The following is an 18182-nucleotide window of genomic DNA, read 5'->3' on the forward strand; positions in this document are numbered from 1 at the left end:
AAAAAGCATTTTAAAAAATACATTGAATTTTCTATAACGCTCACCCTCACCATCTAGTGTCACATTGCATATTGCACTTAAAACACACTTAAAGCGTTTTATTTGCAGCTGTATAGCTGAGTCCTAAGTCTCTTTCTACAGCAGGGCTTAAGCTAACTGGCTCTTTTCATGTCTACTCATATTTACATTATTTCTATTCCCTATTGTGATGTATAGGGATGCGGGTGGCGCTGTGGGTTAAACCACAGAGCCTAGGGCTTGCCGATCGGAAGATCAGCGGTTCAAATCCCCGTGACGGGGTGAGCTCCCGTTGCTCGGTCCCTGCTCCTGCCAACCTAGCAGTTCAAAAGCACATCAAAGTGCAAGTAGATAAATAGGTACCGCTCCGGCGGGAAGGTAAACGTCCTTTCTGTGCACTGCTCTGGTTCGCCAGAAGCGGCTTAGTCATGCTGGCCACATGACCTGGAAGCTGTACTTGGCCAATAAAGCGAGATAAGCGCCACAACCCCAAAGTTGGTCACGACTGGACCTAATGGTCAGGGGTCCCTTTACCTTTATTGTGATGTATACACTGTAAATAAATTAGAACTCAAAACCTTATCCAATGAGGATCCTGGTACACTCACCTTTCCAAGTCTGCTGGTGGCAAGTGTTTTTTCTCAAAATCAAAACAATTATTTGGGCTGAATGCACTGCCTCCCTTTTCATCACACACTTCCTGTTTTTCTTCTAAGTGAATTAAAAATATCAGAAGAAATAGCACACAAGTTAGCTTTAACTGAATGAGCAAGTCTGGATGTGGGAGCCCCATGCAAGCTGCAGTGAGGTTCCTGAAATGTGCTTGGCTAAATGTTAATGGGGCTGGAGTTCATTCAAGTATGAGTTGGTTCATGAGTTGGGTTTCCAGTAATTTCAAATCCGGCTAGAAATGAACATGTAGGTCAAGTCTGACAAACATGATTGGATTTTTCTAGAAGTCATGTAATACAATTTTGCAGTTCTTGCAAGCGCATTCTGAACAACTGACTGCCAACAATAAGGGCACATTGGTGTAACACTGGTGTAGTGCAGAAATCTCTAGGTGGCTGTGCAGACACAAAACCAGTGACATTTTCAGCCTGCGTCAAAGATCTTTTCACAGTGCCTGGCACCACAAACACAAATACCTCTTCCCACCTTGGCCACATACCAATGGCAGCAACCATGATGCTATTCCCTTATCATCTGTGGTTATGAGTCCTCAAGCACAGCACTGTCTTTAATTCACCTTTAAAGCATTATGTAAGTGGAGATACTGGCTATGACGTATTTTAGAAACATGAAAATAGATATCCCACTGACAAAAATATGACTGCTTTTACCTTTGTACAGGAAAATAACATCTTCATCTTCTGGCGTAACTTCGGTGTCACTGTCAGATAGTATAATCTGCAATGTAACATTTTGATTATGAAGAGGTCTTTTCTCAAAATATTTAGAAATACATGGATCTTTGGCACTGGGAACCCCATTGGAATTTTAATTTCAACTTGGTAGCTAAACTTGTAGTAATCTCTGTCTCCTTTTTAACCAGTACCTTACTGACTCTGCTGTACAACTTCACTTGCATCTGACTATAAGAACATAGGAAGAAGCTGCTAGATCAGCCCAACACAATAATTACAAGAAAAGAGATTATTCTGCACATTTCCACCTGCTTAAAATAATTCTTGTTGTGGTGTTCAGTACATTGTTCCTAGCTAACTTCCATCTGTCTGCACCCCACCCAGTAACTGTCAGGATCTTTTCGTGCGATGCAATATCAGTTGCTAAAGCAACGGCAGTTTGACCAGGAGCAAAGCTTACTCCACAAGACTGTGTATGGAGGTCCTGAGCTGCCCAAATGACAAGACCCGCCCCCTCTCAGCCTCACTGATATGCTCCAAAGAAAAGCAGAGCATATGTTTGGCACCAGCTTGGCTGCAGGAGTTGTTGGAAGGAGACGTACAAAGCGCCATCCAACCATCTTGGGGACTCCAGACTTGACTAGGGTGTACCCCTTAGCCTTTTCTTCTCCCAAAGATATCCTGCAAGGCAGCAGAGGTTTAGGATCAGAGTTCTCCTACCTTCCTAGGTTAATGAACCCCATCTTCTCCTTATTTCCCTCTGCAGCATGTGCAGAAACCACTTTCTTGACCATTCAACCCACCATGGGTCTTGTCCACTCAATCCACTGGAGCCTGTCTTCGCATGCAGAGGAAGTCCCTAATTCAATGTGGGCTTAAGACCCATCGGCTACCCTTGCTGGGTTTAGCCGACCAATCAAAGCCTTTTCCTGGCATGTGGCCTCTGTCACATGACAACAGCTTCTGGGAGCCACAGGTGAGAGCTGATTGCATGGTGGGGACCAAAAGTGGACCAGCTACCTCAGAGGGAGAACAACGTGTCCTCCACCAGAGGTACTACCCCTCCCCTAATACCCCTATACACACACCCCTAATTTGATATGGATCGATTAATAATTATTCTTGTAGGGACAGCTCTTCACTTAAATATCAAATAATATTTCCTGAGTCACATCGCATCAACAAAAGATTTTCCATCGTATCTACATTTCAAGTTCTCTCTTTGGGGAGCCCAGCAAAAGTGGTTTCAACCTTTTGTTACTGCCCTTCATAGGGCCCTCAATGGCATAAATAATCTTAAGTAATTTAAAGATGTTTGTTTTGCATTGTTTTCCGGAAGCCATTGCCTTAGCTTTCTGATGTTTCTCATTATGCTACTTGCCAGCCCTGCAGCCTCCTAAAGTAATTGTAAACATAAGACTTGACATATGTTAAGTGTAATCTCGCTTGCTGGCATTCTTTTTGTTTTGGGTCGACCACCTGCTATTGACAATAAGTAGCAGGAACATAATTAACTCAGGATAGCGAACTCTTTTAAATGTGTGCTAATTATACCTGCATAATACAGTTTGTCGACTGCTTTTTTCTTTGTCAGAGGAAGTAGTACATATTTCTAGACAAACCAAACAGTTGAGCAGATGAGCCACAAGTAATTAAAGCAAGGAGTATTTCAAAGGAGAGGCTTAGAGTGCTCAAAGCAGCCAGCTGAGTATTAGAGACTTTTAAGTAATACAGTTGCCATCTATGCTACGTTTTCTGCAATGAAAATTGCTTTTTGGTGCCAGTATCAGAAAAACAGGCAAGGGCATTTTTTTTAAAGGAAATGTTTCATTCTTGCCACCTGTTCAATATATATGTTTTAGAAGCAGCCATCACCTAAGAGATGTAAATAATGTGGATTTCAAAGTAAGCCTGCCTCAAGCTACATGTAACCAAGTTGTTTCTTTAACCCTAGGTGTGCCCCAATCAAGAACAAAAGTTCCCCCTGCTCCCTCCAACACTTTTCTCTCAGGCCAGCCCAGCTTTTGATATTGGAACCAGACTGTGAGAGGCAAGGCATGGCAGAAGGAGGGCAGAGCACTGTGGATACCTCTTCTATCCTCTATACAGTGGTATCTCGGGTTACATACGCTTCAGGTTACATACGCTTCAGGTTACAGACTCCGCGAACCCAGAAATAGTGTTTCAGGTTAAGAACTTTGCTTCAGGATGAGAACAGAAATCGTGCTCCGGCGGTGTGGCAGCAGCAGGAGGCCCCATTAGCTAAAGTGGTGCTTCAGGTTAAGAACAGTTTCAGGTTAAGTGCGGACCTCCAGAATGAATTAAGTACTTAACACGAGGTACCACTGTACGTGACTGAAGCAGATCTGGTTCTGAAAGCATGCAACTTCCTCCACGTGTAGCCTAAACCTCAGAATCCAGTCTGATTTGCAAAAGGAAGTAACCAATGGGCTCTTACGCAAATGATTTCTTGCTTGCTATCCGCTTCAGTTTTGGTGAACTCAAGCTTTTCATTACATGTCTTTTCATCTTCTGCTTCAATAGGTGACACCTGCATTAGAATGAGAACAATTAGGGCAATTAATTAGAGCTCGACGACGACGACATAAGTGTTTGCTACATAAATAAAAGAACCTGCATTTCCCAAGATAGCTTACTAATTTAAACAGTGCTGGAGCGCCATGATTAACAATGACTGTGACGGAGTCTATTGCCACGGTAGCTAGATGGCTGCAAGTGGAATGTGACCTCTGACACAGAATCAAGCTACCTGCCCATTAATGTAATGATGATAAGCAATAATAATAATAATAATGTTGCACAAATATCTGGGAAATAGTCTGAATGCACTAGTAAAAAGAAAAAGAGCTGGTTCACACATGCAGATGCACCACCCGATTTCTCTACACCTGATTAATGTACACCTGATGACTGGAAGCTGAATGTGTGAACTGATGCCACTGAAAAGCACGGCACATGAAGGATGGGAGAGGACTCGTGGCACTGTTTGACACGTCATGGCCATTCACACACACAACTGACCACTGGATGGTCACAGTAACCTAGACATGAATGTGTGTATATGTCAACTAGCCCAATGCCTTGATCAGATTCCCAAACAACCCCCTGCTAATGCCCTGCCTCCTCTTTTCTCTGAAGTTACAAACCTGTTCTCTAATCTCTATATTCTGTTCTATTCTTTCTGTGACTCTTGAATGCACTAAAAAAAAACACCCCAGCCCAATTTTACCCCATGTGGATGTGCCTGTTCATTTAAGAAACAAATTAATAGGGGGAAATGAATCATTCAAGGGAGAATAAGAATTATGAAGCACATCGAATATTGTGAGGCCTACTGATTGTTTTCAACACATGCTGCCATATGTCTGTACCTCTGATATATCATGATCCTCCTCCTCCTCCTTCTCCGCTGAAAGGGAACATTTTTCTTCCTGACAAGGATGCTGTCTCCTTTGAGGGCAAGTCATTTGCTTTGCAGGTGGCTCCTTTTGATGGCTTGAGTGCTGTGTGCGTCTTTTATTTGTACTACTCTTAATCAAACGGCTGCAGGCTGGATGTGGATCTTTATGAAAAGCTTTTCTCTCGCACAGCATCTTCTGGGCATTTGAAAGAGAAACTGGCATCACTTTTTCAAGCTTAGATAGAATTGTCCCATTGGTTAGATTCATGAGAGAATAGAAACTATTACTTGATTGAGGACAAATCTAAGGACTACTGATGTTACTGATCCTAAAGATCAGATTATTTGCCAAATTATTTTGCTGAGTCGCCTTTCATAGCAGTTCATATTGAGTGAATACCTGTTGTTTTACAAGGCTGGAAGAACAGATCATGAACCTTAGAGTCTAGATATACAGTGATGAAGAATATATGAGCATACATATACACACATTACTGTCTTTTTCCCCATCCTTTTTTCCTTCCATCTCTCCCCTAAAGGCCACATAACACACCAGAAACCAGGAAATAGAAGTATTAACAAATGGGGCCCTACAACAAATTGTTGCAGTGCATCCCTGGTGTTATCTAAGCCCATGACTGAAAGGGTTAAATGCATAACTATAAGAATCAAAGGCAGGAGTCTTTGCTCTTACTTGGGTCTTGTTTCATGTCCATTTCTTTCTTTCTTTAATTTTTGAACGTTTGTAGAACCAATCTGCATGGAAGTCAATGGATCATGAAAATTCCACATGCATTTGACCCGGGAAGAGATTTGAGGGGACAATTTGGGTAAATTGACCTTTCCGCAGTCTGAGAGGTATGTCAATTTTTGAATGGGAATCCAAACAGCTGGCCTACATAATTAACAACCGACTGCATTGCAAGGCTGTTGTAAGCTACTAATTCCCAGCACAGGTCTCCAACCTTCCCTACACCTACACTGGAGGCTTGCTGTAAAATCTTGCTGAGACCTTCCCTCTTGTGGGACTTGTATTCCAACAGCATCTGGAGGGCCTGAGTTGACCTCTGGTAGCAAAAGGCCTTTGACTGCCAGGTGAGCAGTGTTCCTCGAGCCATGGGCCTCTTGATGGGTCCAAAGCTATCTCCAATATTGTGGGGCTGGGTCCAGGCAGCCAGGGTTGCAACTCATGGGCAGATGACATGCATTCAGGAGGCTGCCCCACCACAAACATGCCACCAATGCACGGAGACTCTCCTGCCCCATGTGATTATAGTGGTGTGAGGCTGAATACCTGAACTGTGCTCGTGTAAATACTAGAATCCACCACGTTGGTACAGAGGTTGCTCTGTATCCCGAGGTTGATTGAGTTGAAATATTTCAAGAGCACCAGGTTGGGGAAGGCTGACCCATAGCAATTCTCATGTTCCTGCTTGCTCCAGCTCTTGCTGAAATAGCTGGACATCTTTAGGCTGGGTGTCCCTCTCCTTCTTTGTCGGATAGGTATAAAAGAACGTTTCTTGAATAAGAAGACCTCCGAGTGCAGAAAAAACAACAACCCATTGGATCTAACCTAATGAGTGCTACACAAATTCTTAATAACAATAGCATGCCAAAATAAATGGTTTACAGCCCAATCACAGCCATGTCTCTTCAGAAGGCAGTTCCACTGATCTTAGTGGTACTTATTCACAAGCATAGCACTGCAATCCAAGTTACTCACATCCTTATGAGTTTTGCTGTCAGCTGTAGGCTGGACAATTGTATGGGGTTGTATCAAGTGAAGTTTCTGTAAGGTAAGAACAGAGGAATTGACAAGCAGGCATTTTTATCTATTCATAATTATTATAAACAGAAGCAATGATCTTATAATATAAATGCAATTGTGTTCTTTGAACAGACTTAAGACTTGGGACTGCAGAAAATACTTTTCTGGAAATATTTCTCAGAATTTTCTTTTTTCAGAGAATACAGAGAGAGACCCAAAGGAGCTCCACAGCTGCTGCTGCTACTATTATTCTATTCTATTCTATTCTATATTTTATATTATATTATATTATATTATATTATATTATATTATATTATATTATATTATATTATATTATATTATATTATATTATATTATATTATATTATATTATATTATATTATATTATATTATATTATATTATATTACATTACATTACATTACCTTTCCAGTGTAAAAGTGGGGTGGGGGAGAGAGGAGAAAATTATTAGAAGAATTTTGGACCTCAGACACATAATCATCTCTTAGTTTTTGTGCCTAGAATCCCCCCCAGTGTCTCTTTACGTTTGACTATACGAAATTTCATCTAACCCTAAGTGCATTCAATAAAAAGGGGAAACCTTAAATTCCAATTATCCAATTCCACATTGAAACATATATGGTGACAGGCAACTCCCTGTTTGCATGGGGGTTGCGTTCTGACAAACTGTGTCCGTAAGCCCACCCTGCCCCCATTCTGCCCCCTTCCAGGGCTGAAAATGGTGCACGCAACATACGCCATTGCAGAGTTACTTGTGTATGGACGTTTGTACAAATCTCAGGAAGCAGCTCACCTGTTCCAGATTTTCCAGCCTCCATTTACGTTGCCGAATGGCATCTACGACGAGCTTTTGTTTGTCATTCTTTGACTGAGTTGGGTTGAAGGTACCCAAAGGGACGCGGGGCAAACATTCTGGTACACCACACCTAGTAAGTAATATTGACTTTTAGCAATTCAATAGAAAGAAACGCCTGCGCCGTCTCTCTAAATGGCATAGGCAAGGATGGGCACATAGCTCAGTGGCCCAGCATCTGCCTTGCATACAGGAGGTCTCAGGTTCAACAGAGAGAGCAGCTACTGGGGGGGAAAGTATGCCTGCCCCCTTGAGTTCTTTGGAGAAAAGTTGGGATATACATTTAAGAATAGATAAATTGAATTACACTTCCAATGTTGTATTTTAATAAACAGAAGTGTACATGTGTCTTAGAGGTGTCTTAGAGAAAGTTATTTCCAAGATACATAATAAAGTTGGTACGAATATAAAATACTTGCCAGCATTACATCTTTTTTCATATCATGTTATGCATTTTTGCATGTGTGTGTAAATATATAAATGTAGTTCTGGATTTCCTACACGTAGGAGATTGTTGGGCAAGATGATTTTGAAGCTTGCCTCATACTATGCAGTGGTACCTCGGGTTAAGTACTTAATTCGTTCTGGAGGTCCGTTCTTAACCTGAAACTGCTCTTAACCTGAAGCACCGCTTTAGCTAATGGAGCCTCCCGCTGCCGCCGTGCCGCCAGAACACGATTTCTGTTCTCATCCTGAAGCAAAGGTCTTAACCTGAGGCAATATTTCTGGGTTAGCGGAGTCTGTAACCTGAAGTGTATGCAACCTAAAGCGTATGTAACCCGAGGTACCACTGTAGTGAGAAAAGACAGATCTCTGCTGACTAGATAAGACTGTAGGTTCAAGCAAAATGTAAAAGCTTACCTATTTTCGAGAGGGTTAGGATTCTGTCTGCAGTTCCAGGTGTCATGATGCCCTCTGTGTTTTATACTGGTGTCATATGACAGGAGTCTCCATTTGAGGCAAATATCTAATGAATGAAATCAACAGATTTAAATCCAAATTAATGGTTACAAACAGTAATGACACAATTGATTTACTATGGTACTGTGGTTGATTGCCTGAATTTTTGCTCTTTAATTCTCAACCCCCTGACAACTTTGGTCACAAATGAGATAAAAACTATTTGAGCAATGGCATTTTCTCTTGAAAGAAGTGTTTCTTTGACAAACAGGTAGCCTACCCAAGATCCTCAGTGCAAGTCCTAAAACACACCTTTTCCCAAAGTCCACCCTAGTCTTTTTGAGCTTATTCTATTTGTGCATCTCTCCTACATCTCGCCCCAAAACGACAACCTCATGCAGAGAAAAATTTAAAAACAGGTGTATGTGTAGATTTATGTGTGCGTTCTTTTTTAAACCACAGAAACAAAAAGCTCGCAACGTGCTTACAGTTTTCTTTATCCCACACAGAGGCCTACAAAGCCACTCAAGTTATATGCCAGCAGCCTTTATAACAAAACATGAAGGAGACCTGTTACATTAGCTGCCCCACAGTGTGCTTTTAACGGCAGCAAAAAGTGAAACAAAGGAGTTGTTTATAAGAGGATCCTTTCAAAGAAGAAGAAAGTGAAAAACACAGCAGTGCACGGCATCTGTGAAGAGGAATGCTCAAGTGAACATATTTGAAGTCAAACAACAAAGAACTCTCATTTTCACCCCGCTGAGCTCTACCTTCCCCCTGCCTTGTCTTCCTATTTGTCCAATTGTAGAAACTCACCACACTGAACAATGTCAGGGATTTCCACAGCCCGCCTTCTCTTGTACTGGGTGCTCTCTGAAGGTTTATCAGACCAGTTTTTACTCAGATACCCAAAATCGCTCCAGAACAAGGCTTCTTCTTTTTGACCTCGGGAGACAAATCGTTGCAATGTTATCTTGAAGTGTGCATGTACACAAAAGCTCATACCAGTAACAAACTTAGTTGGTTTCTAAGGTGCTACTGGAAGGAATTTTTTTTTTTATTATCATTGTCAGCTGTGAGATAACACACTGATAAGCACTGCAACATAGCATGGGTATAGGCTGGATGATCATGACTGCCAGGTCAGATTGCTCTGATGTTGCTCTATAGAAGGCTGCCTTATTTACTTCAGTGTAGGGCATTGATGGCTACATCCAGAAGAGAACTGCTGGCTGGCCAGCGCTCAGCAATCTCTGGTCCCCAGTCAGTGAGACACTTTCCCTAAGAATAGAAGTATAACCTAAAGGAATGGGACTCAGTAGCGGGAAAACCCTGTGGAAGAAGGACAGATCAACAAGCTCTCCTGGCACACGGTTATGAAAGACAGCGAGGTTCAGGTGAATTTTGTGATTGGAGCTTAGGGCTTAACTCAGGAGTAGCCAATGTGGAACCCCCCTCCCTATGTTGTGGGACTACAACTCCCATCACCCCTCGCCATTGACTGCGCTGGCTACTGGAAGTTGTAGTCCTTGTTGACAACCACTGGTTCAACGAGACAGTAATCACACTGTAAGCGTGGCATATATTTTTATTTAATTAATTACAGGCCTAGGGTTAATATTCACTGGGAACACAGGACATGGGAAGGATTAACCCTACATCTACCATGTTTGCAATGAAAAGACACACACACTGCAGTTAGGCGTGGGGTGGGAGGAGAGTGCTAACTGATGCTAACTGATCTCTTTCCTACAGCTATCTGCAGTGTGAATAGGAGGGGGAAGGATTGAGTATCATTATAATTCCCTTAAGAGGAAACAGGTAAATATCTCCACCCCACCTTTATGAACATTGTTCTCCACGCCAGTAATAAAAATGATTAAAAATGTGACATGAGTGCAAGTGGCACAATTAGCACTAGCCTTTCATTTATCATAGTCCTACACACTTTGTGACCCGCTAATCTGAATTTCATCTACCATCGGCTTCACGTCTTCTGTTTTGGCTGCCTGCCTAAGGCTGCACAACTACCTGTGCATTTTTCTTATATATAAAAGCAAGAGCACACACAGAGAGGGGGAGAGAGACTAGAATTGCTATTGGCACTCAGCTATTGGAGAGAGTGCATCTGATCTTTTGTAGTTAAGCAAGGAAAAGTATCCAAACTATTTGGAAGGCAAAGTCAAAGGCGGGGAAGGGGGGGGGGGAAAGAAGCAGATTTGGTACATTATTTAAAACATTCAGAATTCACATAAATATTAATGATTAAAACTAGATTTTTAAATGGGCATCAGAGCAACGGCATTCAGATTCCAAAATGCAGGTTATCAAAAGCATCTGCATATGCACACAGATCTGATTTTGCAAAAAGAATGCACAAACGTGTTTGCCTGTTCTTCTAGCCTCTCTGCTAGGTGAACAGCAATTGCTTGTCAGATTTTATTAGCGAGAAATACCTTGCAGTTTCCCATCTCCTTTCTATTCGCCCCTTGTTCCCATGCTGCCATGCCTTGTTTCTTCTGTTTGGAGAGGCTCATTAGCAGTACTCAAGCCAGGCCTGGCCCCAAGACGTTTTGGTTCTCTTGCCATTATATTAAAATAGTGTCCCTCCACTGGGATCCTAAAATGGCTGCATTCCTCTCCATTAGATCTTGAACTTCCTGCATCTCCTGGTCTGTTCTGAATTTAATACTTAACACTCTGAACTACCCAGGACTAGCTGTTGACCATTTTAAAGCATAAACTGACCATTCTGTCCTTCACCACTGTTTTGGCTACCCTATGACAAGCCTTTCAACCGATTCCTATGCATGTTGAGTCAATTGGTGTGTGTTTTTGTGAACCTAAAACCTAAATGGGTGTTGATATAAATTTTGCAAGGATCGCTGCATGCGTTTTTCCTTTTTGCATGGACTCTACCATGTAATCAAAGTCATAGTAGATGCACATTTTGTAGCCTCTTGGTGTGTTCTTCCTTTTTTTTAAATGCACCTTTGGGCAAGGTAATGAAGGAATGAGTCTGCTTATCTGAGAAAGAATGGGCTGAAAAGAGGTTGGGATGAAGCATGAAGCCAGGGGTGTAATTAGAAAAGGAAGGGGGTGGAACCCACAGATCATCTTGTCACTCAAATCCCACAAAAACCTGGAACTGACCCTAGTATCTAATTCTCACATTTTGAGAGGCGGGACATTGCTCCATTCCACGCCATTCTCTGTAAAATGCAGAATGTATTAGAAATACAAGAAGAAAAGCACACAGAAGGAACCATGCCATGGCCACCCCTTATCTGGCCCCGGTGTGATACTTCCATGGACCCCCAAGCCTTCTGACTTTGTAGCATTATTACATTACTGGCAGAAGCTGGCATGGAATCAGAGCGCCTATCAAATAAATGGCTCCCCTTATCTATTACGAGTCGAGCAAACTTTTGTGTATCTTGGTGCAGGGAAAGGGCTGAACTGGTGTAAGGATGAGTCAAAAGCTTAGTCACTCAGCCACTCTGATACATTAAGGGTAGTTGTTCACATAATGTGCTTTTAAGGCTGGAATTGTAAGTGCCCAAAGGCTCCTAATGCTTGAAACTCACACATTAGCAGCTCAATTACTGTTCAGGTAGCCCCTGAAAGACCTTTTAAAGAGTCAAAAGAGCCGCTATATATTTATTAAAAACTTTTGCCCTATATGACAAATCAGATGTGCAGGGACCATTTAGACTGGACAGGGACGATTTTGTTGCGCTAAGCTGTTTGCTTAGAGGAGCTCACCACAAGGACCCTCTTGTTTTCAAAACTGTCACCACGCACCCCATTAAGGAGGGTCTGTCATGAAGTGGAGGCTCCATGATGTGAACTATTCAGTGCACAGAGCAGCACATATAGGGCTGGATTTTTATGGAGACACCATGGGGCTACTTAGTTGTATGCTTTGGTACCCTCCTGCTTAGACTACTGCAAGGCATTGCACGTGGGGCCCACTACTTACTTAATCCTATGTCTTTCCAATACTGAACAAGACAGTTTTCCATTGCCTTCAACAAGCGGTTGTATTCCCTAGTGTTTGCAAAGGCCTGCTTGTTGTGCGTTGGCTCCATGACTTCGCACGGCACATCCACGATCCCTACAGCTCCAGAACCAAAACTGCAATAGTAAAAACATACTTTAGATTACACAGTGGGCAGGGCCTGATTTTAGATGTAGCTTCACCACAAACTGAGCTTTAAAAAAATTTAATATACAGTGGCTGAAGTTCAATTTGGTAAAATTTTAATATATTTAGGATTTAGAATAATTAACTTGGATTTATAGTGTGCCAAACTGCCATGTGGTGTAGTGGTTAGAAATTTGGACTAGGACCTGGGAGACTAAGGTTCAAATCCCTGCTCAGCTATGAAGCTCACAGGGTGCGCCAGTCACTGCCTCTCAGCCTAACCTGGGTCACAGGGTTGTTGCAAGGATTAAATGGGGCGGGGGCGGGGAGGAAACCATCTACACTGCCAAGAACACCATGGAGCAAATGCAGGATATAATGCAATAAATAAACAAATTACAAAGGCGCAGGGCAGGTAAAACTGTTTGCCAGTCTCAGTTAGCCATACAACCACCATGCAAGGTAGTTTGCATATTCCTGTCTGAAATTTAGTATCTTCTTCAGGGGCCCTGCTCCAGGGATCCCTGCCAAGTGAAATGGGGTGGTGGCTCCAGAGGAGAGGTTCTTCTTCGTGGTGGCACCTCAGCTGTGCAGTATCCTGCCCAGAGGTGCTTGCCTGACACCTTGGAAGGGGTGCCTTCCTTTTCCCCATCTTGTGTTTGGACTATATGGATGATTTCTCAGCAGAGAAGGTGCAAAGGGAAAGATAAAAAAGAGAATACACCTTTGACTGTGATGGCACCACTGCAGAATTAAGAGACAGGATGCAGCCACAAATCCGGAAACGACCCTGCTCCAGACACAGTACTGAGAGATCAGCAGGGTATTTACACCTGTGGTCCTGTCTTTATGCAGAGCAGACTGCATGAGTCAGTTACACACTCGTTGGTTGTGCTATGCTTCCGGTGTCAGACGCAGTATGCCCCTGAATGCCCCTTGCTAGAAGTCACAGACTGGGAGACCCCTGGGATGCTCAGGTCCTGCTTTCAGGTTTCCCATAGCTGGCCAACGTGAGAACAGGATGTTCTTACTAGACAGGCCATTTCGTCCAATCCAGAAGGCTCATATTATGTTTTCAACTGGTTGCTCACCCAATGGGTGACAACCCTTTCACGTCACAGTCTTAAAGTTGCTATAAATCACTGCCAACCAACGAGGAGGATTTCCTCCCAATGCTAACAGCAACATCAAAAGATGGATGTAACTCAGGACCACTTTCCCTCCAAGGACTCAAAGCAAAGAATATGGTTTTCTCTCCACCTTGATTTCATCCTTGCAACAGCCCTGTGCAGGAGGCTGGTCTGGGAGAGAGTAACTATCCCAAAGTCACCCATTAACCTTTGAAATAATACTCAAAATGACGCAGAGAATATTTCTATCTTTAAGGATAACTTTGGAGCAAGCCCACTGGCATGTAGCATAAATGCATTTTCAAGTAACCCTGAAAGGTGGCCCTAAAACACTGAAAAGGGGAGAAAACTTACTAAGATCCTCTATTCTTCTGTGGTCCCACTTTCTCAAACATCTTGATCAAGCGTTTATTGCTGTAGATAAGCATGCCATATTGACTTCTGTTCAGAATGTTGACTCCAAATGTTAAGAAGAGCTTTTTGGGTTGTTTCAGATTTCTAAACAGAAAACAAACAAGACTTTATAAAAGATTTTCCCATTGCACTTAACTTCATTTTGAAGGCTACTGACTTCCACAAGTAAATTGCATACATAACTATGGATTTAACCCAATTTGATGTGATAAATTAGGAAAGAATCTGATTTTGCTCTGTGGCAAAAAGGTTTAACCCATGCACCATTATTAAACAGATATTCATTCTATGTTTTAGAAGTATGGCTCATGAGCAATTTTCAACATTTCTACTGAGCCTTCATTAAGCACCACTGAACTCATGGTTAATTATTCTGAAGTAGGCATGGATAGGTTTCACTGTATGACTCCACAATGATTTTGAAAATTGCCTCAAATGCAGGAAAAGTTTTAATTGCATTAGGTTGGTGTTCCAATTAGAAGTACAAACCACACTACTGAGATGATGGCCCCATCTGCACTATACATTTAAAGCAGTATCATACCACTTTAAACTGCCATGGCTTCCCTCAACGAATCCTGAGACCTGTAGTTCGTTAAGGGTGCTGAGAACTGTTCCCCTCACAGAGCTACGATTCTCAGAGTCATTTAACATCAATCCCTCTTCCCATAGAACTCTGGGAATGGTAGCTCTGGGAAGGGAACAGAGGCTTCCTAACAACTCTCAGCAATTGTAACAAACTACAGTTCTCAGCAGTCTTTGGGGAAAGCCATGGCTGCTTCAAATGGTGTGATACTTCTTGAAATATACAAGGGTCCTTTGTTTTTCCCTTTTCTTTACAACAGCAGTGAGGATGCTCCAGCTTGTGGGCCTAGTTAGGCCTGGGAAGCCTCTCCATCTGGCATGTAGAGCAGTTTTGTCCAAGCCACACCCACCCGACATACATCTGACATCATACATGACACCAGGTCTGGTGCAAGCAAAGATGCAACTCCCTGATCGCCAGCGCCTCAAAGCCACGTCCCTTTGCCTGTGTGGTTTGATTTCAAACCACGTGGGCAAAGGAAAACCCTTCACCTGACACCATGGTTTGCTGAAAAACGTTTCCCCAAGTGATCCAGCACTGACTGTTAGTCCCATTCTTCATAGGAGCCATATTGAGTAGCGGCTTTCAGTGTTAGAAAGAGGCTTCCCGTTTTTCTTTACAAGGTAAAGTTTACAAGGTAAACTCTCAGAAATGTTTCAATGCCTACAGAACTGTGAAAACATAATGTCAGGAATATATAGCATCCACAGGTGCCCATGCTTCAATTACGATTGGTCATTTTAGGCAGGCAGGGCTTTTTCTTTTTCTTTTGCACCCGCTCCCCTTTCCTCTCTCGCATGACCATTTCACCAAAAGTAAACCACACTCTCATTTAACTTGCCTCTGCTTGTCTTTCAATGTTTCCCTCATTTTCTTTTCATTCTCCACTGCGTCCGTTAATGCGAGCTGAGCACCCCCATCACCAGAAAGGAAAGAGCAGTAGAATAAGTTACTCTGAGCACATATTGCATTCCAGGAGCCTCCCAGAGATTACTTATCTGTTTCATTTACATCCCACCCTTTTTGTATAGGAGCTCAAGGGGGTGTACATGGTTCCCCCCCCCATGCTTAATCCTGGTCTTCCAGATCATAGTCTGTCTCTCTAACCACGACTCCACGCTTTATCCTACAAATAAGCATTCTTTTCTGTGTTACACTTGTTTATTGGAAACTCCAGGATTACGACTCCATCACGTTCCTTCGGGGTTCGACAACCTTATTTTCTGTCAAGCGCCACAACATTCTCTCAGGTTCTTGCAAGGCGGGTGCATACCTCTGGTGGGTCATAAGGTTAGTAGAAATCAATAGCCTTCTCCTTCATGAATTTTGTCTAATTCTCTTTTAAAGCCACCTACCACTGCTTCCTGCGGGAGCGAGTTCTGTAGTTAAATTATGGAGACTTTGTGGAAACTGATATCTGAATAGGGCTTAAAAGTAAGTAGTTAAATTGCCTTGTCTTGGACTGTGTCACATTTATTTATGTACAGCACCTAGCACACTTTTCACACCATGCAAATATTTAGGTGGTGCATTCAAAGCATTAATCATGGTGATAGTTGTGGAAGGCTTGTAAATCAGTATAATGGGGATTAGTATAATAGTGAACGTTCCTATGAATATAAATGATAATTTGCGCAGGTGCAATTAGTCTACATAATTATCACATTGAAAGTCTTCTGAAGTGGAAAGTGCCTTCTAAACACTCTTTAGGAAATAATTGAATCTGAAGCCAATGCAGCTTAATAACGACTTTAAGAGTCCTCAGCAATAGTAAATAGGCAATTAACAGGATTGGAAAATCTTCCCCACTGTTTAAAGGTCATGCTAGGCAAAACTTTCAAAAGCCTAGCATTAACACCATGCATGGCCTATATTTCTGAGCAATTATCTTTTAAGTCTATCCAAGTAACACAGCCAAATGTGGAAAAAGTTGACACTCTACACTGGCAATTGTGGGCCAATAAAAGCGGCTTGCGAAATAAAGCACAGACTTTGGACACAATTCACTGGGAAATCACCCTACTCAAGGCCAGTGAAATGCAGTGGATTGGTATTAGAGATTCTGCTTAATTTTAAAAAACCTGGAAGTGGTTTACATGAAATAAATTATGCAGTAAAATGCATCAATAAAAGTCAGAGTTAAGAATAAATTAACCTTAAAAATTAATTATTTAACATTTGTAAGGTTATTCACAAAATATAAATAAAACCAGCAGTTAAAAATATTCATTATAACAGATATGTACATATTAAAATGTGCATTAATTCTACATATCTGGTTAGGTTTGCCTAAACAAAAATGTGGTTTGTTTTTTTAGCAGGAACCAAAAACAGAACAGTGATGTCCGCAGGCTGGAAGTTCCAGAATGCAGACGATGTGACACTAAGAGATTGATTCCTTATAAGTGCAAACATTGGGTGGTGTGTGTAGGAATGCCCATTCTGCAGATTGAAGTGGCACACATAGGGTAAGGTGGATCTTCAAGTAACATCATGGACTGTGTCTCAGAGTCCTCTTCTTCAGGTCCAGAAAGGAACAAGGTTTTGCAACATCAGCCCTATGACAGGTAGGAAGCTCCAACACTCTGGATTGGCCAGGTTCTTACTACGAGGAGCCTAGCCTTTGCAGTTTCTTTCATTTCTCGCTCCAACCCCTAATTCTCAGGAACCCTGAGGCAGAAGATATACTTTCCCAGCCTGGATTTGGCCATAGTTACCTAAGTCTGCCCCTAAAAGGTGGCTGTGTTCACATTCTTGCACAGCTTTCATTCAATTCCCCTGGAGATTTCCCAGGTAAGACTGTGCGCTTTGGGTGGGCGGGGGAGGAAATAACAGCACACCCTAAATATCTCAAACATTTTTATCCTTGTTACTATACCTCAAGTTTTTCCTGGAAGAGGGAGTCCTGTGACTGCTGTAGCGTGCACTTGGCTTCTTTCACAGCATCTTCAGCTATAAGCATAAGCAAAGGCACCTGTTAAACCACGCAGGAGAGAAACTAACCCGATCTGCCATACACAGGAAGAACGCAACACGCCATTAAGCAAAACTCTGTTTGGCACCTTGGCATTAAACAAGCTCAGGTGAGCACACACTTGCCTTCCCCTCTAACCTAAGCACATTTGGGGAAGAGCACTTTATTTCCCTTCTGACCTCCCTGTTTACAATCCCCTCCCCTCACCCCCCCCAGCAATCTCTACATAAAACTCTTTAACTCTAGATAATGCTTCATGCATCTGAATAAATGGACAAAAAGCATATATGCCATAATAAATTTGTTAACTTTATTAGCATATCGCCGTAATAAATTTAACTTTCTTAGCATATGTGCCATAATAAATTTGCTGACTCTGTCTGTAGAACGGGGTCAACTTCTGAAGGCATCTAGGCCCAATGGAAAGTGGCGTGGGGCGGGGGGGGGGGCGGGGAGAGGTGTCAGAGACTGTACAAAACTTGCAATTGAAATCTTCCCATTCATTTCATACATTGCTATTTTTCAAATGCAACTCCATGCAGCTTTACTCAAGGCAATTCTTAAATCCGCCACTTTTGCATTTCAG

The 18182-nt window shown here is 42.3% G+C and overlaps 1 protein-coding gene across 2 annotated transcripts in view; it reads right to left on the reverse strand.

The window, feature by feature from the left end:
- Positions 1-18182, reverse strand: part of MORC1 (MORC family CW-type zinc finger 1) — a 47466-nt gene that overhangs the window by 5837 nt on the left and 23447 nt on the right. The window contains exons 11-22 of one of the 2 annotated variants that reach the window (XM_082219727.1): positions 17501-17574; positions 15464-15528; positions 13977-14120; positions 12328-12482; positions 9162-9290; positions 8307-8412; positions 7386-7518; positions 6530-6595; positions 4778-4999; positions 3844-3936; positions 1362-1428; positions 627-729 (exon numbers count right to left, since the gene is read on the reverse strand). In XM_082219727.1, coding sequence (XP_082075853.1) covers positions 627-729; positions 1362-1428; positions 3844-3936; positions 4778-4999; positions 6530-6595; positions 7386-7518; positions 8307-8412; positions 9162-9290; positions 12328-12482; positions 13977-14120; positions 15464-15528; positions 17501-17574 — 1357 coding nt within the window. Of the gene's footprint in view, positions 1-626; positions 730-1361; positions 1429-3843; positions 3937-4777; positions 5003-6529; positions 6596-7385; positions 7519-8306; positions 8413-9161; positions 9291-12327; positions 12483-13976; positions 14121-15463; positions 15529-17500; positions 17575-18182 lie in introns of both variants that reach the window. The other variant, XM_082219726.1, reaches the window with a different exon arrangement.

This window comes from Podarcis vaucheri, assembly GCF_965113315.1.
Source record: "Podarcis vaucheri genome assembly, chromosome: 4".
Lineage (NCBI taxonomy): Eukaryota > Metazoa > Chordata > Lepidosauria > Squamata > Lacertidae > Podarcis > Podarcis vaucheri.